The sequence below is a fragment of the Solanum pennellii genome, chromosome 5, assembly GCF_001406875.1.
Source record: "Solanum pennellii chromosome 5, SPENNV200".
Classification (NCBI taxonomy): domain Eukaryota; kingdom Viridiplantae; phylum Streptophyta; class Magnoliopsida; order Solanales; family Solanaceae; genus Solanum; species Solanum pennellii.
Window position 1 is genome coordinate 74,402,728 of NC_028641.1, and position 19,228 is coordinate 74,421,955.

At 31.3% G+C, this 19,228-nt stretch overlaps 4 protein-coding genes across 5 annotated transcripts in view; 3 read left to right on the top strand and 1 right to left on the bottom strand.

The window, feature by feature from the left end:
• The window catches only part of LOC107018460 (U-box domain-containing protein 62), a 9,350-nt gene extending 4,464 nt beyond the window's left edge, over positions 1 to 4,886 (top strand). The window contains exons 5-8 of one of the 2 annotated variants that reach the window (XM_027917227.1): positions 1,873 to 1,961; positions 2,138 to 2,233; positions 2,319 to 2,389; positions 2,577 to 3,219. In XM_027917227.1, the coding sequence (XP_027773028.1) occupies positions 1,873 to 1,961; positions 2,138 to 2,233; positions 2,319 to 2,389; positions 2,577 to 2,631 (311 nt within the window). In that variant the 3' untranslated portion in view covers positions 2,632 to 3,219. Of the gene's footprint in view, positions 1 to 1,872; positions 1,962 to 2,137; positions 2,234 to 2,318; positions 2,390 to 2,576; positions 3,220 to 4,435 lie in introns of those variants that run through there. The other variant, XM_015218950.2, reaches the window with a different exon arrangement.
• Positions 4,887 to 5,429: 543 nt separating this feature from the next.
• On the bottom strand, positions 5,430 to 6,429 carry LOC107018461. The gene has a single exon (XM_015218951.2). It carries the CDS (start codon positions 6,268 to 6,270, stop codon positions 5,563 to 5,565), a length of 708 nt encoding a protein of 235 aa, XP_015074437.1. The 5' UTR covers positions 6,271 to 6,429; the 3' UTR covers positions 5,430 to 5,562.
• A 2,924-nt stretch (positions 6,430 to 9,353) lies between these two features.
• On the top strand, positions 9,354 to 12,068 carry LOC107018616 (probable chalcone--flavonone isomerase 3). The gene is made up of 5 exons (XM_015219141.2): positions 9,354 to 9,488; positions 9,585 to 9,671; positions 10,660 to 10,815; positions 11,468 to 11,694; positions 11,785 to 12,068. Coding segments are annotated over exons 1-5 (633 nt in total). The 5' UTR covers positions 9,354 to 9,487; the 3' UTR covers positions 11,947 to 12,068.
• Positions 12,069 to 15,434: 3,366 nt separating this feature from the next.
• On the top strand, positions 15,435 to 18,402 carry LOC107019893 (expansin-A8). The gene is made up of 3 exons (XM_015220253.2): positions 15,435 to 15,607; positions 16,510 to 16,828; positions 17,813 to 18,402. Exons 1-3 carry the CDS (start codon positions 15,454 to 15,456, stop codon positions 18,114 to 18,116), a joined length of 777 nt encoding a protein of 258 aa, XP_015075739.1. The 5' UTR covers positions 15,435 to 15,453; the 3' UTR covers positions 18,117 to 18,402.
• Positions 18,403 to 19,228: the final 826 nt, after the last annotated feature.

The window sequence follows — 19,228 nt, forward strand, 5'->3', positions numbered from 1 at the left end:
TATATATATATATATATATATAAGACCTAATAATTCTATGAATACTTATGCAGTTATTTTATTTCAAAATTATGTTATTTTAGTGGCTCAATTTGAGAAGGTCCAAGTCCAATCAACCCAAAACCGAATCAAAGTAAAAAAAAGCAAACAAAACTGAATTTATTTCAATTTTCTTAAAAACAAAAAATCAAACTGAACTGACCAGTGAACACCCTGCATATTGCCGTTCTCTTAATTTCATTTTCATTCTATGGGTTGCAAGTGTTGCAGGAAAACATTAATTAGATGACTACTTACCAGTTAAATAGGTTATAATGATTTCTTGTGCTGAAAAGCTACTCATATTCTTGTAGCTTTGTGCCAGGGATCCTTGAGGATTCCAGGAAGACGAACTCTAATACAGAATTATGATACAAGCACATGTATGGACTATTTTCAAAAGAGAACCAACGGGTTTTGGTGGATAAGTGAATGGTTAAAACCTATGTGGTAGCACCTTGTCATCTTAAACTCGTAAAACTTGGGGAGACTTCTCTGGTGGTGGCATGAACTCACTATCCGGGAAACATCACCATGGTTTACACTGGCCCCTATCTAAGAATAATGGTACATGTCCTAATTACAGTACATACAAATGAACTATTGTGAAAACTAGTAAAGATAATCCATTGCCTCGATAACTTTTTCCTCCCTCTAACTATGTACACCAGTTGAGCTTTCGCATCAGTTCAAACAATGTCAGGAACCTTTGGCACCATTATGTACCTTGAAACCCAAAGCATCCTCACAAGACTTCATGCCTGTATCTTGAGACCTAGTTTGTGGAAATCATCCGCTACTGCACGACACTGTTGAGTACACGGCTTGAAGGTTCAGAGCACGGACTCATTTCATGACCCTCTTTAGGACAACACTTTTAGCTTCCTGTGATATAAACTGGTTTCCTATTTTAGCCTATTATTCTATGTTGATTTCTCTGGCCTTCTATTTTCCACTTCTGTAGACATCTCATCCTAGCTAGCAATTGCAGCTTGCAAGTTGCAATAAATTGACTTGTCGTTCTGACGTCCTTAAGAATCAGTGGATTATTTCACATGCTTCTTAGGTGTTCTTATGAGTGTAAAACATCTCATCACATTCCATTCTCAAAAAAAGAAAAGAAAAGAATGTAAACATCTGATGTTTCCACTTTTGGAATATGCACCAACTCTTCTTTCTCGACAATAGTATAGAAGAGAAATTACTCCTTTATCATGCTTACTCTCGCACTACTTTCGCGCATTAAGCTGCTAAGTTCATTTCTGAACCACCATTTCTCCAGTGTACATTCTATGTCATCTTTTGATCTTTATCATTTTCACTTCTTCAGATGAAGGGAACTCTTTGCTGCTGATTTCCAAACTAGAAGCAGCAAGCTTAAATTCTCATAGCAGACTGAGGATATCTAATTGACAACGCACATGTTCTTTCACCTGTAGCTACAAATTTTACCCTTTGTTAAGAGCTAGAACTTAGAAGTGCTTCCAAAGTATTGCATTACTTTGTCAAAAAGTAAATAAACTTTAAATCAACTGGATAAATTCTTCTCTGATCCTCAGGGCTTTGTTCTAGTGATAAGAGCACAACGTCTGATGTGTGTGTTAGATGCACATCACGGGTTTGAGCTCTAATTTTGTGATCCTAGTTTTACTCTGTTTTTGAACTTCTAGTCAAACATGTCTGTACTCGAATAACCATAGATTGATTTTTATGGGCTTCATTGGTCCTTTCTGCATTTTAAAGGTTTTAAATGAGGCTAAGAGTAAGTTCATACAGTCCTACGTATCTTAGTTCTTTCTGATGATTTCTATTTGCCTTTCCATATATGTGTAGCTCTTCGATCTGCAATTCAAGCATTCCGCCGAGAAGAGGAGTCACAGCTTAATCGCTCTTTAAAAAGAAGAAAGGAGAGATATGATCAGGTTTGCCACTTCCATATTTTTAAACTATATCACTGCCTGAAATGAGGTGGAAAGAATGTTGAACGTTGTTGAATTTAGACTAAAAACGAAAAAAGTGGGGAGTGTCTATTCTCGTACTCAAAAGACTGACTTTACTCTAGAATTATTTATGGTCTTAGTATCATATCTCTATGCAGGATAGAGGGGCCTTTGGTGATTCAGCACTTCCGGATCATCTAAGAGGAAGAGGAGTTCAGTTTCCATTCGCTGTGACAGACAGGGTTATAATAAAGGTTCTTCGAGTTATATCTGAATTTTTAATTACATTCCCTAATTGGTTTTGAATGGGGTATCTAATTGAAATAATTAATTAATTAGGGCAACAAAAGGACACCTGAGCGTTTTGTGGGTCGTGAGGCTGTTGTTACAACTCAGTGCTTGAATGGATGGTACATCTCTTTCTTTGCAATATTTGCTTTCTTGAATTTCATTACATCTATTTGACTTTTTAGAGCAATTCAGAGTGATTTTGAAAATGTCCACTAAAATATCGTTTGTGCTTATGCTCTCAACATCTGAATGTCTGTTAAGCCTAAAAGGTTAAAATCTTGATAAATCTAGACTTATCTCCTCCAGGCTTTGGTTCACTGCAGCGCATGATGTATGGGTTATGCACAATTCACAACTTTGAACTTTTCCATGGACAGAAGCCTAGTACTTACTTAAGTGGAGGAGGGCAAAGAAATGGGCCGTTTATCCATTGTGTTTCGAACCGTGTACACCTGGACATCAGGAATGTCTCGACTATAAAAGAAATCTAAACTTATCTAGTAGAGACATCCATTTGGGAAGTTGGAGAGTCTATCTGTGTCAAGCACTCCCTCAGTCAAAAAATAACTTTAATCCATCTCAAAATACAAAACTTTGCTCCTTTCATCACTTCACGTTAATTATAAACTATTACTTTTCCACCTTTTCACATTTTACACCATTATTCTCAACTCCTCTGCCAGATTACATGTAACTATGTACTCAAGCATTTTACAGTTCAATCTCTTGTAGATAAATCATTTTGGGATGGAGGGAGTATGAATTAACATTTATGCGAAGCACTGGTCACCACATGAAGTTTAACTAGTATGTTCTTGGGAGTGAATGGAGAATTTCATGGGAGGGGAAGTAACAGAGGCAGGAAGAGGTAATTTCCTCTTGTTTGGATAGTTGAGGGAGAAGGGAGGGAATACTTTATCATCTAAAGTGGGCAGGAAACAGAGAGTAAAGAGGGGGGGGGGGGGTATGCACCTTCATAATTGGTGAAAAGGAGGAAGTAAATGTCTTTACATCCCTTTTAGTCCGGAGCAAAAGATTACCAATGTTCCTACTATACTTTACACTTCAGTTACTTCCTTTATCCAAACATTTTGCAGAACTCACTGAGAACTTGGTGTTATCTGTAAGCCTCTTTTGTTTTTTATTTGTTTTCTGTACATAAATGTCTTGATTCCCCTTTCACATGAAACACAAGCCTGCTCTATCATATTGAGACTTGGATACAGTCCTCTTTAATAACTTGAGTAGTCCAAAACATAAATTCAAGTGTCGTATAGAGTAAGTCTCTTTGCCCTGCCCTGCCCAAGTAATAGTGAAAGGTGGTCATTCTTTGTCTATATTAAACAAGAATCATTTTCAAAGTATTTTACAACCCAGTTCTAGATTCTCTCCTCGTATACCGGAAAACTTTGGAGCATAGCCTTTCCTGTGGGGAGTATTGAGATTTTATCCAAGTAAAATTTTGTGATGACTGTACATTACTCATGTACAGTTCAGGGGAAAGATTTGATCCATCAGAAACGATTCTGAGTTCATATACATTACTCAAATAAGTGGTATGCTCTATGAATTTTAAAATGCTTTAACGCAAATTAAACATGCAATGCTTAGCATATTTCATTGTATTTCATATCCCTGACCTTGAAAATCCATCTCAAAAAGTTGCTTACCTTGAAAATGCTTACTTTGTGTTAGTAGTTTATTAAAAAGATTTTTTTGAGAAAACTGTAACTTATATTCACACCAAAAAATTTCATCATCCAGAAAATGATGAATTGGAAACTTACATTCCACAGTGAGGTGGGCACACCTGATAGTTGATTGAAAAGATTTCTTCAAATCATCTAGGTTTATCAACCTCCTTTTTCACAGAAAAGGGAAGAAAATGTTAATCTCAAGTTTATTGTATTTTGCTAAACCCTTCGAATTCTGACTCAGATTTTTGAACACTTTGTCTTCATTGAACTTTGTCAAGAAGCTTTTGAGTTTTGCCTAATGAGCACACTGCTGAATGCAGCTTATTCAACTCTTCCCTTTTTTCTTTGTGGAATATATCTCGATTTGCATCTATATAGTTAATGTCGCAATTTACTTCTTTCTCATCTTGCAGTATTTGATAAAATTCTTCAACTGGTCAAGTAATGACTCTTTATTTGCTCGTGCAGGTATGTTGTAAAGACATTAGATAATGCTGAGAGTGTAAAGTTGCAATACCGCTCCCTAGCCAAGGTTCCTGAGAATTTATCAATCCAGCCAATATCAAGTAAGGCGGCAGCCTGGCTGTAGAGTTCTATCCAGCAGAACGATTATGACTCTCTCGTCCTAACTTATTGCACATACTCCATGTTTGATACATATAGTCTTACTACAACAAGCATTGTGTTTTTTTCAGTCGTAATCTAGATCCTGTATCCATTCAACGTGATTCTCAGGCTTAGGTGTTGTACATTGTATAGATTGTCTTGTAGCACTACAGCGTTGAGATGAGATCCCGAGATATGAACTATACAGAGCCACAGTTGATTAAAATAAATGAATTATACAGATTCATTTCTGCTGAGCTTTGTATCAACTGGTAACCTATTCAGACATACAAAGATAAAAATATCTTATCTACATTACCTTGTGAAGCTCATAATACTGGGTTTTGTACATATGATATGTCAAATGAGCTGTGAGCATGTACATCTTATCAAAAATCTCAAGTAATGCTGGGGTAAACTAGCCAGGCACACACCCTTACGGGTGGCCCAGTGGTTTGAGTTTGGGATTTTCATGTTGGAGGTCTCAAGTTCGAAATCCCTTGCTAGCCAGGAGTTTGCCTTCTGGGTCGAGCTCGTCGCACCAGACAACCTCTCCTATGTGGTTTGCGAGCTATTACCTAGGAGTGAGGTTTTACCTTGTGCACACCCGACAGATAGCGGCTGCGGATTTCCCTTGTCATAATAAGACTAGCCAGACACACAAAGGTTTGGCCTATCGGTCAATGAAGTTCGTGAAAAGTATTAGAGATTTAGGGTTTAAATTTCAATCAACGGCTAGATAATTTCTTCTCATATGTTTGATAGACAAAGTTATCAGGTTCTTGTGTTGATGAAAAATTGGGAAGGTACCAGGTAACTCGTGAATAGTCGAGGAGCATGACTATAGCACCACCATTACGAAAATATCCTGGACCCTGACATAAGTGCAATTGAAATTAAGCTAAATTGTCACGATTCAAAATCACAAGTCATGACGACACTTGTGATGAAATAAAAAACATAAAAACCAATAACAATTTTGAATTTTGTCACAACCAACAACTTTTAAATTGTTTCAAAGCACTTCCCCTAAAATTCTTAACTCTTACTAAACAAAAATGTGTACAAAATAAATCCATTCCTCTACCAGCTCTAACTCTGCTAGTCTTCAACAAATAACAAACAGCTCCACTTTGATCAATTCCTTTCCCCTGTACCATTACACCCCATGATTTCATCAACACTTCATCCGAATCCGAATCCAAATCCAAATCCAAATTCAAATCTTCTTGTAATATATTATGATCTTCATTATATTCATCATCTCGAAGTTCTTCAACAAAAATTAATCCATCTGGTGTTCTTGCTCTTCCACTTTCCCATTCATTTTTCATCATTGGCCAATTCTCAAACAGAGCTCTCTCTGTTTTGATCCAAATTCGCGATGATTCTCTATCGTCATCCTCCACCTCCTCCTCATTCGCGTAAATGTGGACAAGTAATGGTGCTTGTTTCAAATTCTTAACAATGTCAACCATTGATGCATTCATCCAATCATCGAGATTTCTCGATAATATTATTCTATCATCATTCGCGACCCTGTCTAAGGGTCGCGAATATGATAGAGACAGAGATGAAGCAGAAACAACACCAACATGCTTCATTTGTATCATGGATACTGTTGATCTTCTCTGTATCGTTCCAATTTTATTCAATGTACTTAGAGACATACTCGGATTTACACCTAACGATACCATTTTTTTAATTTTGGAAGAAAATCGCCACTCGGGGAATTAAATTAAAAATTATTTAATTCCCCAGAATGATTTGATTTTTTTTTTTGGGTTGTTAGAGGGAATTGAGGAATGAGATTTGAATAGAAATATGAAAAATGTGACACGAGCATGGAATAGGTTGAAGGACAAAATGCACATGTCTTATGTATGACATGTAACATTTGAGACCAATTGTTAAAAAAAAAAAAATTGTGATGAGGTGGCACCAATTATACTATGACACGTTTATGAACGATAGGCATCGAAGAAAGAGATAGAATTTCTCTAGAGCGGATAGAGAAAAAGACCAAGATACATATATCACAAAATCTGCGTTGAGACTATGGTCTTTTTATATGGATAACTCTTCATTTAGACGCTCAAATTATGATTTAATTTGTTTCGAATTGAGCATCTGAATACATCATATTGTTTTCATTATTACATGCTTTTGGTTCGATTTTTTCTTTTTTTGGAAATTATCTGAGCGTTCTCAATTGTCTATTAGATAGTTAAGTTAACATTATTAAACTAATCTCTTTTAGTTATATATATATCAACTTCAATTGAAATATAACGAAAGTGTTACAATTCATTGAGATTAATGTGTATAATTAAATGAAATGATATATTTTAATCGATGACATTTGAGGACGTGGCACGAGCATGGAGTGGATAGTTTGAGGAAAGGCACAAGCAAGGAATAGATTGAGGGACAAGAGCCACACGTCTTACGTATGACATGTAAAATCAAAAACCAATCATATTTGTTTTTTTGGTGATGAGGTGGCACCAATCGTATTGTGCCACGTTTATGTATGATAACACACATATATCACAAAAAAATTGAGTTGAAATTATCGTCAATTATCCAGATCAACATGGACTGTGATGCACTGATGGAAGTGTTTCATCCTTAATCAGAGATTTCGGGTTCAATGCTCTAAACTTTATATTTTTGGATGATTAGTGTATTAAACCTCACTACCATATCCGACTTCATTTTTTATGATATCATAGGTGTGAATTGATAGGGTTGTTAATGATTCGTTAAAATGGTTATTATAACTTTTTTTTATACATACCATTTTTTTTGTGTATTATATGTCATCAAAGTTAGATATTTATTTTGAATTTTTCTCTATTTAATATTAATATCAAAATCTATAAATTTTAACTTCTAATTTTGCTTTCACTATGATCAATGTTATAACAAATGTGTATTTTAACCTTTTTTTTTTAATCTGGTGTCCGATCAATTCGGATTTGCATTTGGTAGGGCCTTATTCGTAAGGTAGCACTTAGACTGATGATTTTTTTATACGTATAACTTAAACTCGAAATCTCGAGTTAAAAGAGAAAAATAACCTCATGTGTAATTTTAACAAGCATGTTACTTTGATAGACATGCTAGCTAGGCCCAATATTCTTTAATTGGATAATTTTGCCAATATCTAGTGAGTCCAACCAATTTTTTGTGAAAAATTGATGAAAAAATTGACTATTTTGATTGGTTAGAGAATATATTTGAAGTACTTATATTATAATACTATATAATATAATAAATAAAATAATGTAAAAGGTGTTCAATGAGACAACATGGCCTAAATTTGGTTGGTAAAAGGCGTGGTGGTTATGCAATAACAGACAAATAGTAAAATTTGTTCTCTTTGTCTTTGAGCTAAGTAATACATATATTTTTATTAGGGGTATGCACGGATCGAATTTTCGAATTATTAATTTTTATATCTTAATTTTAGACTTTCGTAAAATATTATTCAAATTCGATAAAAAACGTTCAGATTGGATGATTTCAAATTAGTCGATTGGGATAATTCGATTTTTCAGTTCTGAATCTATAAGTTGAGTTGCTTCTTCTTTCTTCTTACAAAAATGAACATTTAAATAAAGTTTAAGATAGTAAAATCATGGCATAACAACATATGACAACAACGATATTTTGTTTTTAAAAAAGGAGTCACCTTGAAAATTAACAAAGTCAAACATATACGGTTTATAGACTTAAAAGGAGAAAGGAAAAAGACAAGTATACTCCTGAACTATCGCCAATAGTGTGCATATACCCTCGTCAATACTTTTGGGACATTGGTGCTGATGCCGTTCAAAAACTAGAGTATATATGTCATTTACTCTAACGGAAGAGTAAATAGGGACGTGTGTCACAATTTTATCTGTCGATTTGATATTTAATAAATGTTTGATCGATGGCCAAGATTATGAAACGTGTATGTCTTAGTATAAACAACATATATACTGTAGTTTTTGGACAACAAGGACAGCAACGTCCCAAAAATATGACAGATGATATATGCATACCATTTACGATAATTTGAGAACATATTTATTCTTTATTCTAAGGCAAAAATATCATGTCAAGTTAATGTTAATAGAAAAAAAAAAACTTCTAACTAATTCTGCTTGAGCCTCAAATGAACTTGAATTTAGTACTTTGTACTGATATATGGTTTGAGCATGTATTGAAACTTCGATTAAATTCAAATTATATACTATAAGTCCATTCAAGAGTTCCTTACAAAATTCTCTATAACAAAAACTCTATTCGAGATCTGAATAAGAATAAAATATTTTATCACTATACTACAACCCTCGATAATCAATATATGATTAATGTCTAGTAAGTAGAGTGTATCTGCCTTATTAATTAGATTAGGCATATATATAATGCATTTATGTCTAAATGATAGATGATTGCTAGAGTTTAAATATATATGGTATAAATTTAAAGGAGATATAATTGGTCTAATAAAATGATAAGTATTTTTTTAGTTTTAATTAAAAAAACTTTTTTAAATTCTAAACTATTCGTTGATTATATCAATACTTATTATTCTTATCCCACCGACAAAACGACGTATACTTTTTGCAAAATTGACACCTTACTTTCCAAATACTCGTGTCAAGCCTACCTTTTCTATTAATAAAAAATGTATACTCATACCTAACAGCTCCCTATTGCTGGAAGGTAGATTGAGTGGTAGCTAAAAATTCTACAATTAATTTTTTTAAAATTTATATATTTATAAATATATATAATATAAATTTATATATTTATATATATATATTCCACATAATCTTAAACAAACAACAAACTTACTTTCAATTATTTTTTTCAAGTCCACTTTCAAACTCTCTCTAAGTTTTCCTAATCAAGTTCAAGAGTAAGTTAATTTGTATTTTGTTTCTTTTGTATTTATTTAATGTAAAAAGAGATTCTTGATTAATTTCTTATTCATAATGTTTTTTTTTGGGTGTAGTGGTAAAGAATGAAGTGATGGTGGATGAAATTCCTTTTCCTTCACAATTCATGGTGAATAATAAGCCTTTACCTTTGATGGGCCATGGTAAATAAAAAAAAAAGAAGCTTTTTACCACTTCTTTTTTATTTTATGTGTTTTAATTTTAATAAAGACATTTTATTAAATATTGTCAAAATTTAGATTCAAAATTAGAAGTTTATGAATTTCTTCGACGATTTTAAGTTAACATAAGATGATGATTGAGCTTACATTCAAATATTTTAATGCAAATCTATAGAATTTGAGGAAAGATTACTGATTTTTCGTGAACCTACTATAAGCATATTTCTAAAAATAAGTATAAAGTTTAGCCAAAATTACTGAATTTTATTACATTTGTTGAATAATTAATATATCATATAGTTGTACAACTTTTTTTTATTTATTTTTTTTATATTGAAAGGGAACTCTTTTTGTGTAGTTTAGTAAACATGTATTTTTTTCCCCTTTGTGGTGGTTGGTTAGTTGAAGATAATTCTATGAAACCCAAAATCATCTAGAGTATCTATCATAATTTAAATATTACTTAAAAAACATGTTAAATTTCGCACTTATAATTTCAAAAATCTAATTCGGATTTAATTTATATATCTTGACAATAATAAAGTTTAACGTTTACGTCATTGGTAAATTTTAACTTGTTAGAGTAGTGTAACTTTTTGGGATAAGGCACAAGTACGCTTCTACATTATGACTGAAATTTCAGAGAAATACCTTAATTAAACTAAGATTATATCACCTCTAAACTCATTTGTTTTTGTAATTTTATACACCTACGCGGCACACTCCGTGACTTCGCGAAGTTGAGGCGTGTGAAAGATGTTTGTATGCTACGTAAGCTAAAAAAAGTGTATAAAATTACAAAAAAAATATAGATTCAGGAGGGTAATAGGACCTTAATTTAATTATGACGTATCTGTGAAATTTCGATCGTAGTGTAGAGGTTACTTATGCCCTTATTTCTAACTTTTTTTAGGTTACTGACTTTTTTTAGGTTACTAATCATTGATTCCAAATTGTTTTTTTCTTTCAGGAATAACAGACATAGAGATACATTTTCTCCAAATTAAATTCACAGCTATTGGAGTTTACTTGGATCCAGAAATTGTGACTCATTTGCAACAATGGAAGGGCAAAACAGGGGCAGAACTAACTGAAAATGATGAATTCTTTGAGGCTATTGTGAATGGTAACTAAAATCTTCACTAAAGACTACTTACGCCTTTCTGACTTTTCAAAAATATTGTCATATTCGTGCCAGATCTTCTAAATATGCATTTCTTTTGAAGAATCTGAAATAAACCTATCAATATTTTTGAAGAGTCGGAAGATCATAGATGATTAGGCATCCTTGTTTCTATAAAGTTGTTTACTTCAAATGTAGATTATAGTCCAAAACACGTTTATGCGAGTTTTCTATATGAACTATAAAGGGTCATATTCGTGTCAGATCTTCTAAATATGTATTAATTTTGAAAGATCTGACACGTACCTATCAATATTTTTGAAAAATCTGAACAACATAGATGATTATTGATTAGACATCCTTGTTTTTATAAAGTTGTTTAGTTCAAATATACATAATAGTCCAAAACACTTTTTTGCCAACTTTCTATCTGAACTATGTAGTGTACACTTTTTATATCTGAACGATTACTAACTATTTGTCAAAACATACTTCAACTAATAGTTGTTTTCTTCTTATACTTGAATGTTGGTGATGTTTCAAGTAGAAAAAGTGAATAACTGATAGATAGTTCAGATAGAAAACTCACGTGTTACTTCAGTTGTTTTTTTAAGAAAAAGACTATCTATCTAGCTTCAATGTTATACATTTGCAGCTCCAGTTGACAAGTTCTTGAGAGTAGTAGTGATTAAAGAGATCAAAGGTTCACAGTATGGTGTGCAGCTAGAGAGTGCTATACGCGATCGCTTAGCAGAAGTCGATAAGTATGAAGAAGAAGAGGAAGAAGCACTCGAAAAAATCGTTGAATTTTTCCAGTCTAAGTATTTCAAGAAAGATTCAGTAATAACATATTCTTTTCCAGCTACTTCTGGGAGTGCAAAGGTAGGTACTTACACTTCTTTTCGCGAAATATTTTGGAATTATGATAATCGAGTCATTTTCTGATGTTTGGTTACGATGTTTTTTAAACAGATATCGTTCGCGATAGAAGGTAAGGAAGACTTGGAAATTGAAGTGGAAAATGCAAATGTTGTAGAGATGATGAAGAAATGGTACTTAGGTGGAACTAGGGGAGTGTCACCTACAACTATTTCTTCTTTGGCTAACAACATTTGTGTTGAATTGTCTAAATAAAAGACATTATGTGTTGTGTTTGTTGTTTTGGTCATGTTGGCTTATTGTATTTGGCCTATGGAGACCTTTTGTTTCAAGATTTGAGTTTGAAATTAATAAATTAGAAGTTCATTTTAGTTTGTTTTGCAACATCTTATATCATTTTTTCCTTTTTAGTCTCTAGAAATTGTTTAATCCAAGAGTGGGTGTGTGTTTGGTAATAACTTGGTATTTTTAGGACTAGTTTAGAAATGAGTTCAATCATGTTTTGAAATTGATTTTCGGAAACAACTTATTTACCTATACGAGGTAGAGAGGTTGTCAGTACACTCTTCAGATCTCAGTTGTGGAATTTTACTCTATATGTTATTGTTGTTTTAAAATCGTTGATTTGAAGTTGAAATTTTGTTTGAACATGCAATTTGAATTTCTTAACTTGTAATTTTTTTTCCAGAAACATAGAACCCTTCAAGTTGTGAGAACTATCAATTTTTTCTCAATTCTAATACAATTTTATCAAATGAGTAAACCATGGTTCATAAATAAGATATTGGAGCCCCGACTAAATCCAGATCGTGAACTGTAGGGCCCATTCGGGATGACGCTACTAGTAGAATTTTCTTCATACCGAGGGCTTGAACGTGAGATATCTAGTTATTAAGAATGAAATACTCTCACCAATGCACCACAATCGATGTTGATTAATATAATCAGTTTACATTATACATACGATCTCTTCACTCCGAGTATGAGCCTTTTTTTTTACATAATTTAAATGTTGAGTCTTCTTTTATTAAATATAAACTTATCAATCAAATTGGGAAAATTATATGAAATAGCAAACTATTAATTCAAATTAAATGTTATACCCATAAGTTATTTTAATGGTAATTCGCAGCAAACATCTCATTTTTTTGCCATATGATAGGGTATATAATTAGCCATTTTTGATATACAATTAGTCATTTTATACATTTTGGTATAAAATGTATAAAATGTGTTTGTGTCGAGCAAAAGAAAAGTGTATATAAAATTACAAATACATATATTTTCGTTTGATACACTTATAATTATACAAATCATAATGTATAAATAAATTTATACAAAACTGAATATTTTTTTTACAATTTGATGTTCCTAGCGAATTATACAAATCAAAAGCTCTATAGCTAACATAAAATTTGCTATGGGGCGCAATTATACAAACTATAATTATAACATACAAATATGATTTTTATACTTGCTATTTGTGAAAGTTGCTCTTTTATCACATCCCAAGTCGCATATCCAATTACTAATTTTACCTTGATTCCAAATCGCATATCCAAACGCCTACTGAATTTTTGTCCATTTAAAGTTGCAATTAGGACATTTATTAAGAATTGTTTGAAAGGACATGTGGCATAATTTCACACTCATAAATCTTGACATAAGATTTGTGAAGCCAAGCAAATCACATTATTAGGTATTATGGGCACACACATGAAGCATTGATAAATCATAAAAAATATTTTAGTTATGTGATCTTATACAAAATAATTATATACCATGTGTGAGGGATACTTTGAGAGATATGTATATATGATATATGCCAACTAAAATTAATAATTAATATGATCTCACAAAATAAAGATCTTGCATCATGTGTACATACTGAGCATTTGAAAGATACATAGTATCTAAATAAATTAAATAAGAAAAAAACTTTGACAAGTTTTTGCACATAAATCTCAGTTTCTTTATGTAAAAACAAGAAAGTTGAAATTATATATGTCAAGAGAAAACAATATTTTGTTGTGTATAATTAACACGATATAGTTTTTGAATTTAAGTTAATACTTAAATAGTATATTCAGGTTAAAATCGAGAGGCTATGAATCGATTGTATCATTCAATCGAATGAATAATAATACTCATAATGATTATCTCCATAATTATTATTTTTTGTCGAAAGAAATTTTTTTTCTTCGACTCTTATTCTTTTCTATTCCTGTCGTATGTCTGCCCAACTTTTATATTTAAATATTTTTATTTACTGGACATGAATAAATCCGAACAGACTTTTAGCCGTATCGATAACCAATTAAAAATATTTAAACTACCTGCTCTTTGAACTCAAGAGGAAAGCCATGTTGTCTAAGACCTAAAGTAGATACTCTTTAAAAAATACAATGTTTAATCTAAACATATAATCATATGATTAGTGGATAATTAATTAGTAGTTTATTTTCTCATTAATTAATAAAAAAATTAGATATGAGTCATATGATTAACAGTATTATTGGATCTGATTCCTTTCTACCTAACTAGCATAATTTTATTAAATATAACAGAGAAATTATTGTTTATACTTTGACATGAATGACAAACAAAATAATAGAAAAAGGAATACAAAATATGAAGTTGCCATCTATAATTTGGTATTAACTGACGTTCATGAAAATTTTTGATAAAAATAAGATCGCAATTCTAGATTATTAAAAAAGATGGTGAATTATAACACACGAAAATCGACAAAAATAGAAGGTTTACCTGCTTTGGAGTTCGTTTAATCTTGTAAATGGACCGTTTTGACCGTAAGGGCCAACTGACTCCATAGCTAAGGTCTTAACATACGTCCACGAAAAATATTTTTAACATAAAATTATTATAATTTTTTTAAAATTCGAAAAAATACAAAATAGTATTTTCATAATTTTTACTTTAAATAACATAATAAAAAAATTAAAACAGTTTCAATTTGTATCCATATAATTATGTTCAAATATAATTTCAATTCTCAAATTATTTTCAACTAAATTTTTTTATATATTATTCTTTAAATTTTCACAATTTTTATATCGAAATGTTCGTTATGCATTTGAGAAAGGGATCTTAATAATTAATTAGAACAACTGTGCGCATGTGCATGCTTGATCGTCGTTTTATGACCATATTATATATAAATAAATATTAGTAAATGATTAATAAAATATTTAAATAATAAAAAGGGGAAGAGTCAATTAAATAAAGTAATAATAAAAGTTAAAAGACAAAAAAATTGGTTAATTCTAGTAGTGTTCACATTTTCTATATAATTGTTCAATATTTATATGAGTTTAAGTCTTAAGTATTGATCGTATATATTATAAAAATATTATTTTAAAACGTCAGTACAAATAATTTTATTTGACAGTATTAGTTTATAACTTATTAACATACATAATAAGTAACTTACTATATGAGTTAAATTATACGAATAATATATAACAAAAATATTAATTTTTTTATTTTAAATTATCTGTCATATTTCACTCAACTTTTAAATTAATTAAAATAATTTTTGAGAAATGAAGAATATCATTATATTTGAAATAGATAAAACATATATTATCAGTGTATATAATTTAAAGCAGCGCGATTAGCTTTTTCGTACCCCCTCAACTATATATATAGCTAGCTACTGCCATTTAATTAATTAGTACAACTCTCTAATCCTTTCTATATCATTAATTAATTACTTTGAGAACTTGTTAATTATCAATAATAATGGCTGTTTATTATTCTCTTTCAACATTTTCTATTTTTCATCTTCTTCTCATCTTCATAAGCTTGTGCTTCAATGAGAGTTTTGGTGATAATGGAGGATGGCAAAGTGCTCATGCTACTCTCTATGGAGGGGGTGATGCATCTGGTACAATGGGTATGTTTTTTTTTCTTTTTTTAGTTTTTCACGTGATGTTCGATATCTGTATTAGAGTTTCACTATATGTTTCATATTCGTGCCACGTAAGGCTCCATTCAGGGTTGAGCACTCTCTGCTGAGAATTTTTACTTACTCAAAGCTCTAACTCGAAACTTCTGATGGAGCAATTCCACCCATGGCTAATTGCACCACAATCTTTGCTTTAAACATTAATTGTCCTTAGCTAAATGATGAGTTCCCCTTATTATATACCGCTTCAACAGGTTTTTATCTCAATTTATGTGATATATATATTTTTTATCAATATCAACAAAAAAAGTGACACAATTTTATATTTAGCAATGCTGGATTATACATATTTTCATTCTTCTTAAAATTTTTGCCAAATCAAATAACATCACATAAATTGAAACAGATGATGAAGTATGTATTATGCAACAAAGATTGTGGGTGGAGCCATAAATACACCTCATGTATGAATCCTTAAAATGAAATCGCCTTTAATAGGAAGCGTTATACCTGTATATCAAAGTAGATCTTTTTTTAAATCTCTCAACCAAACAATAAGTACTCCTAGTTCCTAATTTGCAACGACATTATGGTAAAATGGTAAATACTTTTCCATTTTTAATTAAAGTAGAGTCGTCTCCGATAAGAAGCGTGTTTTATTTATCACGTGAGATTTCTCAATCTGAATCGGGATCAAGTTGGACCTAAAGTAAGTCGATGATCTATCAGAATCAGTTTCTCTATCCCTCAAAAAACAGAAAAAATATCTACGTATACTCTACGCTTTTCGGACCCTACTTATAAAAACACTGAATATGCTATTGTTATGACGTAGAACTAGTGACACAATACTCTATATAAAGTACTAATGATTCAAAAAAATAATGCAGGGGGTGCTTGTGGTTATGGTAATTTAAACAGCCAAGGTTATGGTACAAACACTGCAGCATTAAGTACATCCTTATTCAACAATGGATTGACATGTGGTGCTTGCTACAAACTCAAATGCAACAATAATGATGACAAATTGTGTCTTCCAGGAAAAACAATTACTGTCACAGCAACAAATTTTTGTCCACCAAATCCATCATTATCTAACAACAATGGTGGTTGGTGCAACCCTCCTTTGCAACATTTTGATTTGGCACAACCTGCCTTCTTGAAAATTGCACAATATAAAGCTGGTATTGTCCCAATATCATTCCAAAGGTAAACTTTGTCTCTTTTCCTTAGTATATGACATAGTTTGCGATGTGACGATATTTGATTGAGCATGATTTAATTTGGATATATCGAAAGTAATATCAGTTTATGACATTAAGCTTATGGAGAAAAATATTTAAATCGTCTCTAAACTCTGTGAAACTGAACAAAAATATCCTCAGTTAACAGTTGGATCTAAAAATATCTGTATTATTACTTAGTTGATGAAAATGTGCTTTTTTTTTTTTTTTTCCAAATAAATATCTTATTTATTTTCTTTTTAAAAATATATTTTATTCCAATAATAGTGTAGACTTTTTGCTTTTATATAAAGGGAATATGGTAAAAAATGAAATTAATAAAATTAAATCATTCTCAAATATGTAATATTCTTGTTGAGATATAGACTATAAGGGAGAAAATAACACCATCTTATGGTGAAAATTGAAGTGATAATTATTCCTTCATTCTTATGTTTTTGATAGAAGTCCTGAAAGTATCATTTTGGGTCGGAACTAGGAAACGCTCCTCTAATGCTTCTTACCATTCTGGCACGACTTTAAATTAATTGAATTTTCGAAAGGCATTAAACATCAAATGAGAAATCAAAAAAAATATCGTATAGAATAAGAAACACCCCCTCAATGCTTAGCATTCTGGAGCGACTTTGAATTTATTGAGTCTCAAAAGAGTATAAAACACCAGATGAGAAATAAAAGAAATATCGCATAAAGTAATATAAATGAAAGACACTTCTTGTTCAAGTTAGTGCATATACTCTACAAAAACAACGTGAATTACATGAGGATCAATATGAAAATTTGGAGAAAATTTATTTTCCTGCAAATGTTCATACTAATTCTTAAGAAAATCCTCATGTAATTCACAGTTTTCTTACAGTGTTATTGAATTCATATTCTATACCAGATGCATATGTTATAAGTAATTTCTATTTATTAATATGTGATTTTTTTTTAAATTTATTTATAGGGTACCTTGCATGAAGAAGGGAGGAATAAGGTTTACAATAAATGGCCACTCATATTACAACTTAATTTTAGTGACTAATGTTGGTGGTGCTGGTGATGTTCATTCAGTTTCAATTAAAGGTTCTAAAAATGGATGGCAATTAATGTCAAGAAATTGGGGCCAAAATTGGCAAAATAATGCATATCTTAATGGACAAAGTCTTTCATTTCAAGTGACAACAAGTGATGGAAGAACTATCACAAGCAACAATGCTGCACCATCTAATTGGCAATTTGGACAAACTTTTGAAGGGGCTCAATTTTAGTTTTTCATCGTCGAAATAACGTCTGATTGTTTTTCAGCTTCATATAGTTTTATATTTTACAAATGAAACTTCATGATGATATTATAAATCTAGAGTTTTACTTTGTAGAATTAAGACTCAGATGACATTTGTTATTTTTATTATTAGGAAAAGTGGGTAATTGTGAATTTTGTTCCATTTCACCACTTAAAAAAAGGCCATGAGAAAAAGAGAAGGCATCTAAGTATTTAAATATTAATAGTGTACAAAATTGTGTTGCTCCTATTAGAAATAAATAAAAATAGTGTGTGTGGTTTAGTAACCTAAAAAATTAGATATAAATTATCTATTGTACTTAGATTACAAGTTGCATTTATTATGCAAAATTATTTTGTATTGACTCTCTATGTGATTTACAAATTCTACTTTGACATACATTATTTCGTTTGATTCTAAGTCTTAAAATTATTTTTGATCTGTCGCATGATATAACAAGTATTTTCAATCTCTTGTAAGAACATGAATTCTTGATAAAAAGTCAGAAGTATTGAAACCTCTCTAAATTTGATGAAAATTTAAAGGTAAATTTCACTCATGTTGCAAGAAAAGGGTATTTAAGTTCAGTTAATCAAATAAATGAATGTTTTAAGGCTATTAATACTATGAGAATAAAATTAATAATTCACGCCAAATTTAAAAGTGTTTTCAATACTTCTCTCATTTTGTCATAAAAGAAAAAGCTGAGGTTTTGTGTTGGAACTACGAATACAATTGTACCATTGCAATGCTTGTGATGAGATTGTTCAATTTAGCATCCACTCCTTGCGGTTAAGGTAACGATTTCGGGCATGACCAACTCCCTTAGTGTGACGGGCGGTGTGTATAAGGCTCGAAATTGAATTCACCACCGTATGGCTGATCGACAATTATTAGTGATTCCTTCTTCATAAAAGCGAGTTGTAGCCTGCAATCCGAACTCATGAGAACGAGTTTTTAGGGTTAGCTCAGCTTCGCGGGTTTACGATCTTTTGTCTCGGCCATTACAGTACTTGTGTCGCCTTTCGTTACCTTAGGACCGTTATAATTACGACCGTCATTCACTGACTTTCTTAGCATCAACTTTCTTGACCTTC

Coding starts and splice junctions, on each gene's coding strand:
- LOC107018616 (XM_015219141.2), top strand. Junction 9,672..10,659: donor TTTACCTTTGATGGGCCATG/GTAAATAAAAAA, acceptor TTTTTCTTTCAG/GAATAACAGACATAGAGATA. Junction 11,695..11,784: donor CTACTTCTGGGAGTGCAAAG/GTAGGTACTTAC, acceptor TTTTTTAAACAG/ATATCGTTCGCGATAGAAGG.
- LOC107019893 (XM_015220253.2), top strand. CDS start 15,454: ATGGCTGTTTATTATTCTCTTTCAACATTTTCTATTTTTCATCTTCTT. Junction 15,608..16,509: donor TGATGCATCTGGTACAATGG/GTATGTTTTTTT, acceptor AAAATAATGCAG/GGGGTGCTTGTGGTTATGGT. Junction 16,829..17,812: donor GTCCCAATATCATTCCAAAG/GTAAACTTTGTC, acceptor ATTTATTTATAG/GGTACCTTGCATGAAGAAGG.
- LOC107018461 (XM_015218951.2), bottom strand. CDS start 6,270: ATGGTATCGTTAGGTGTAAATCCGAGTATGTCTCTAAGTACATTGAAT.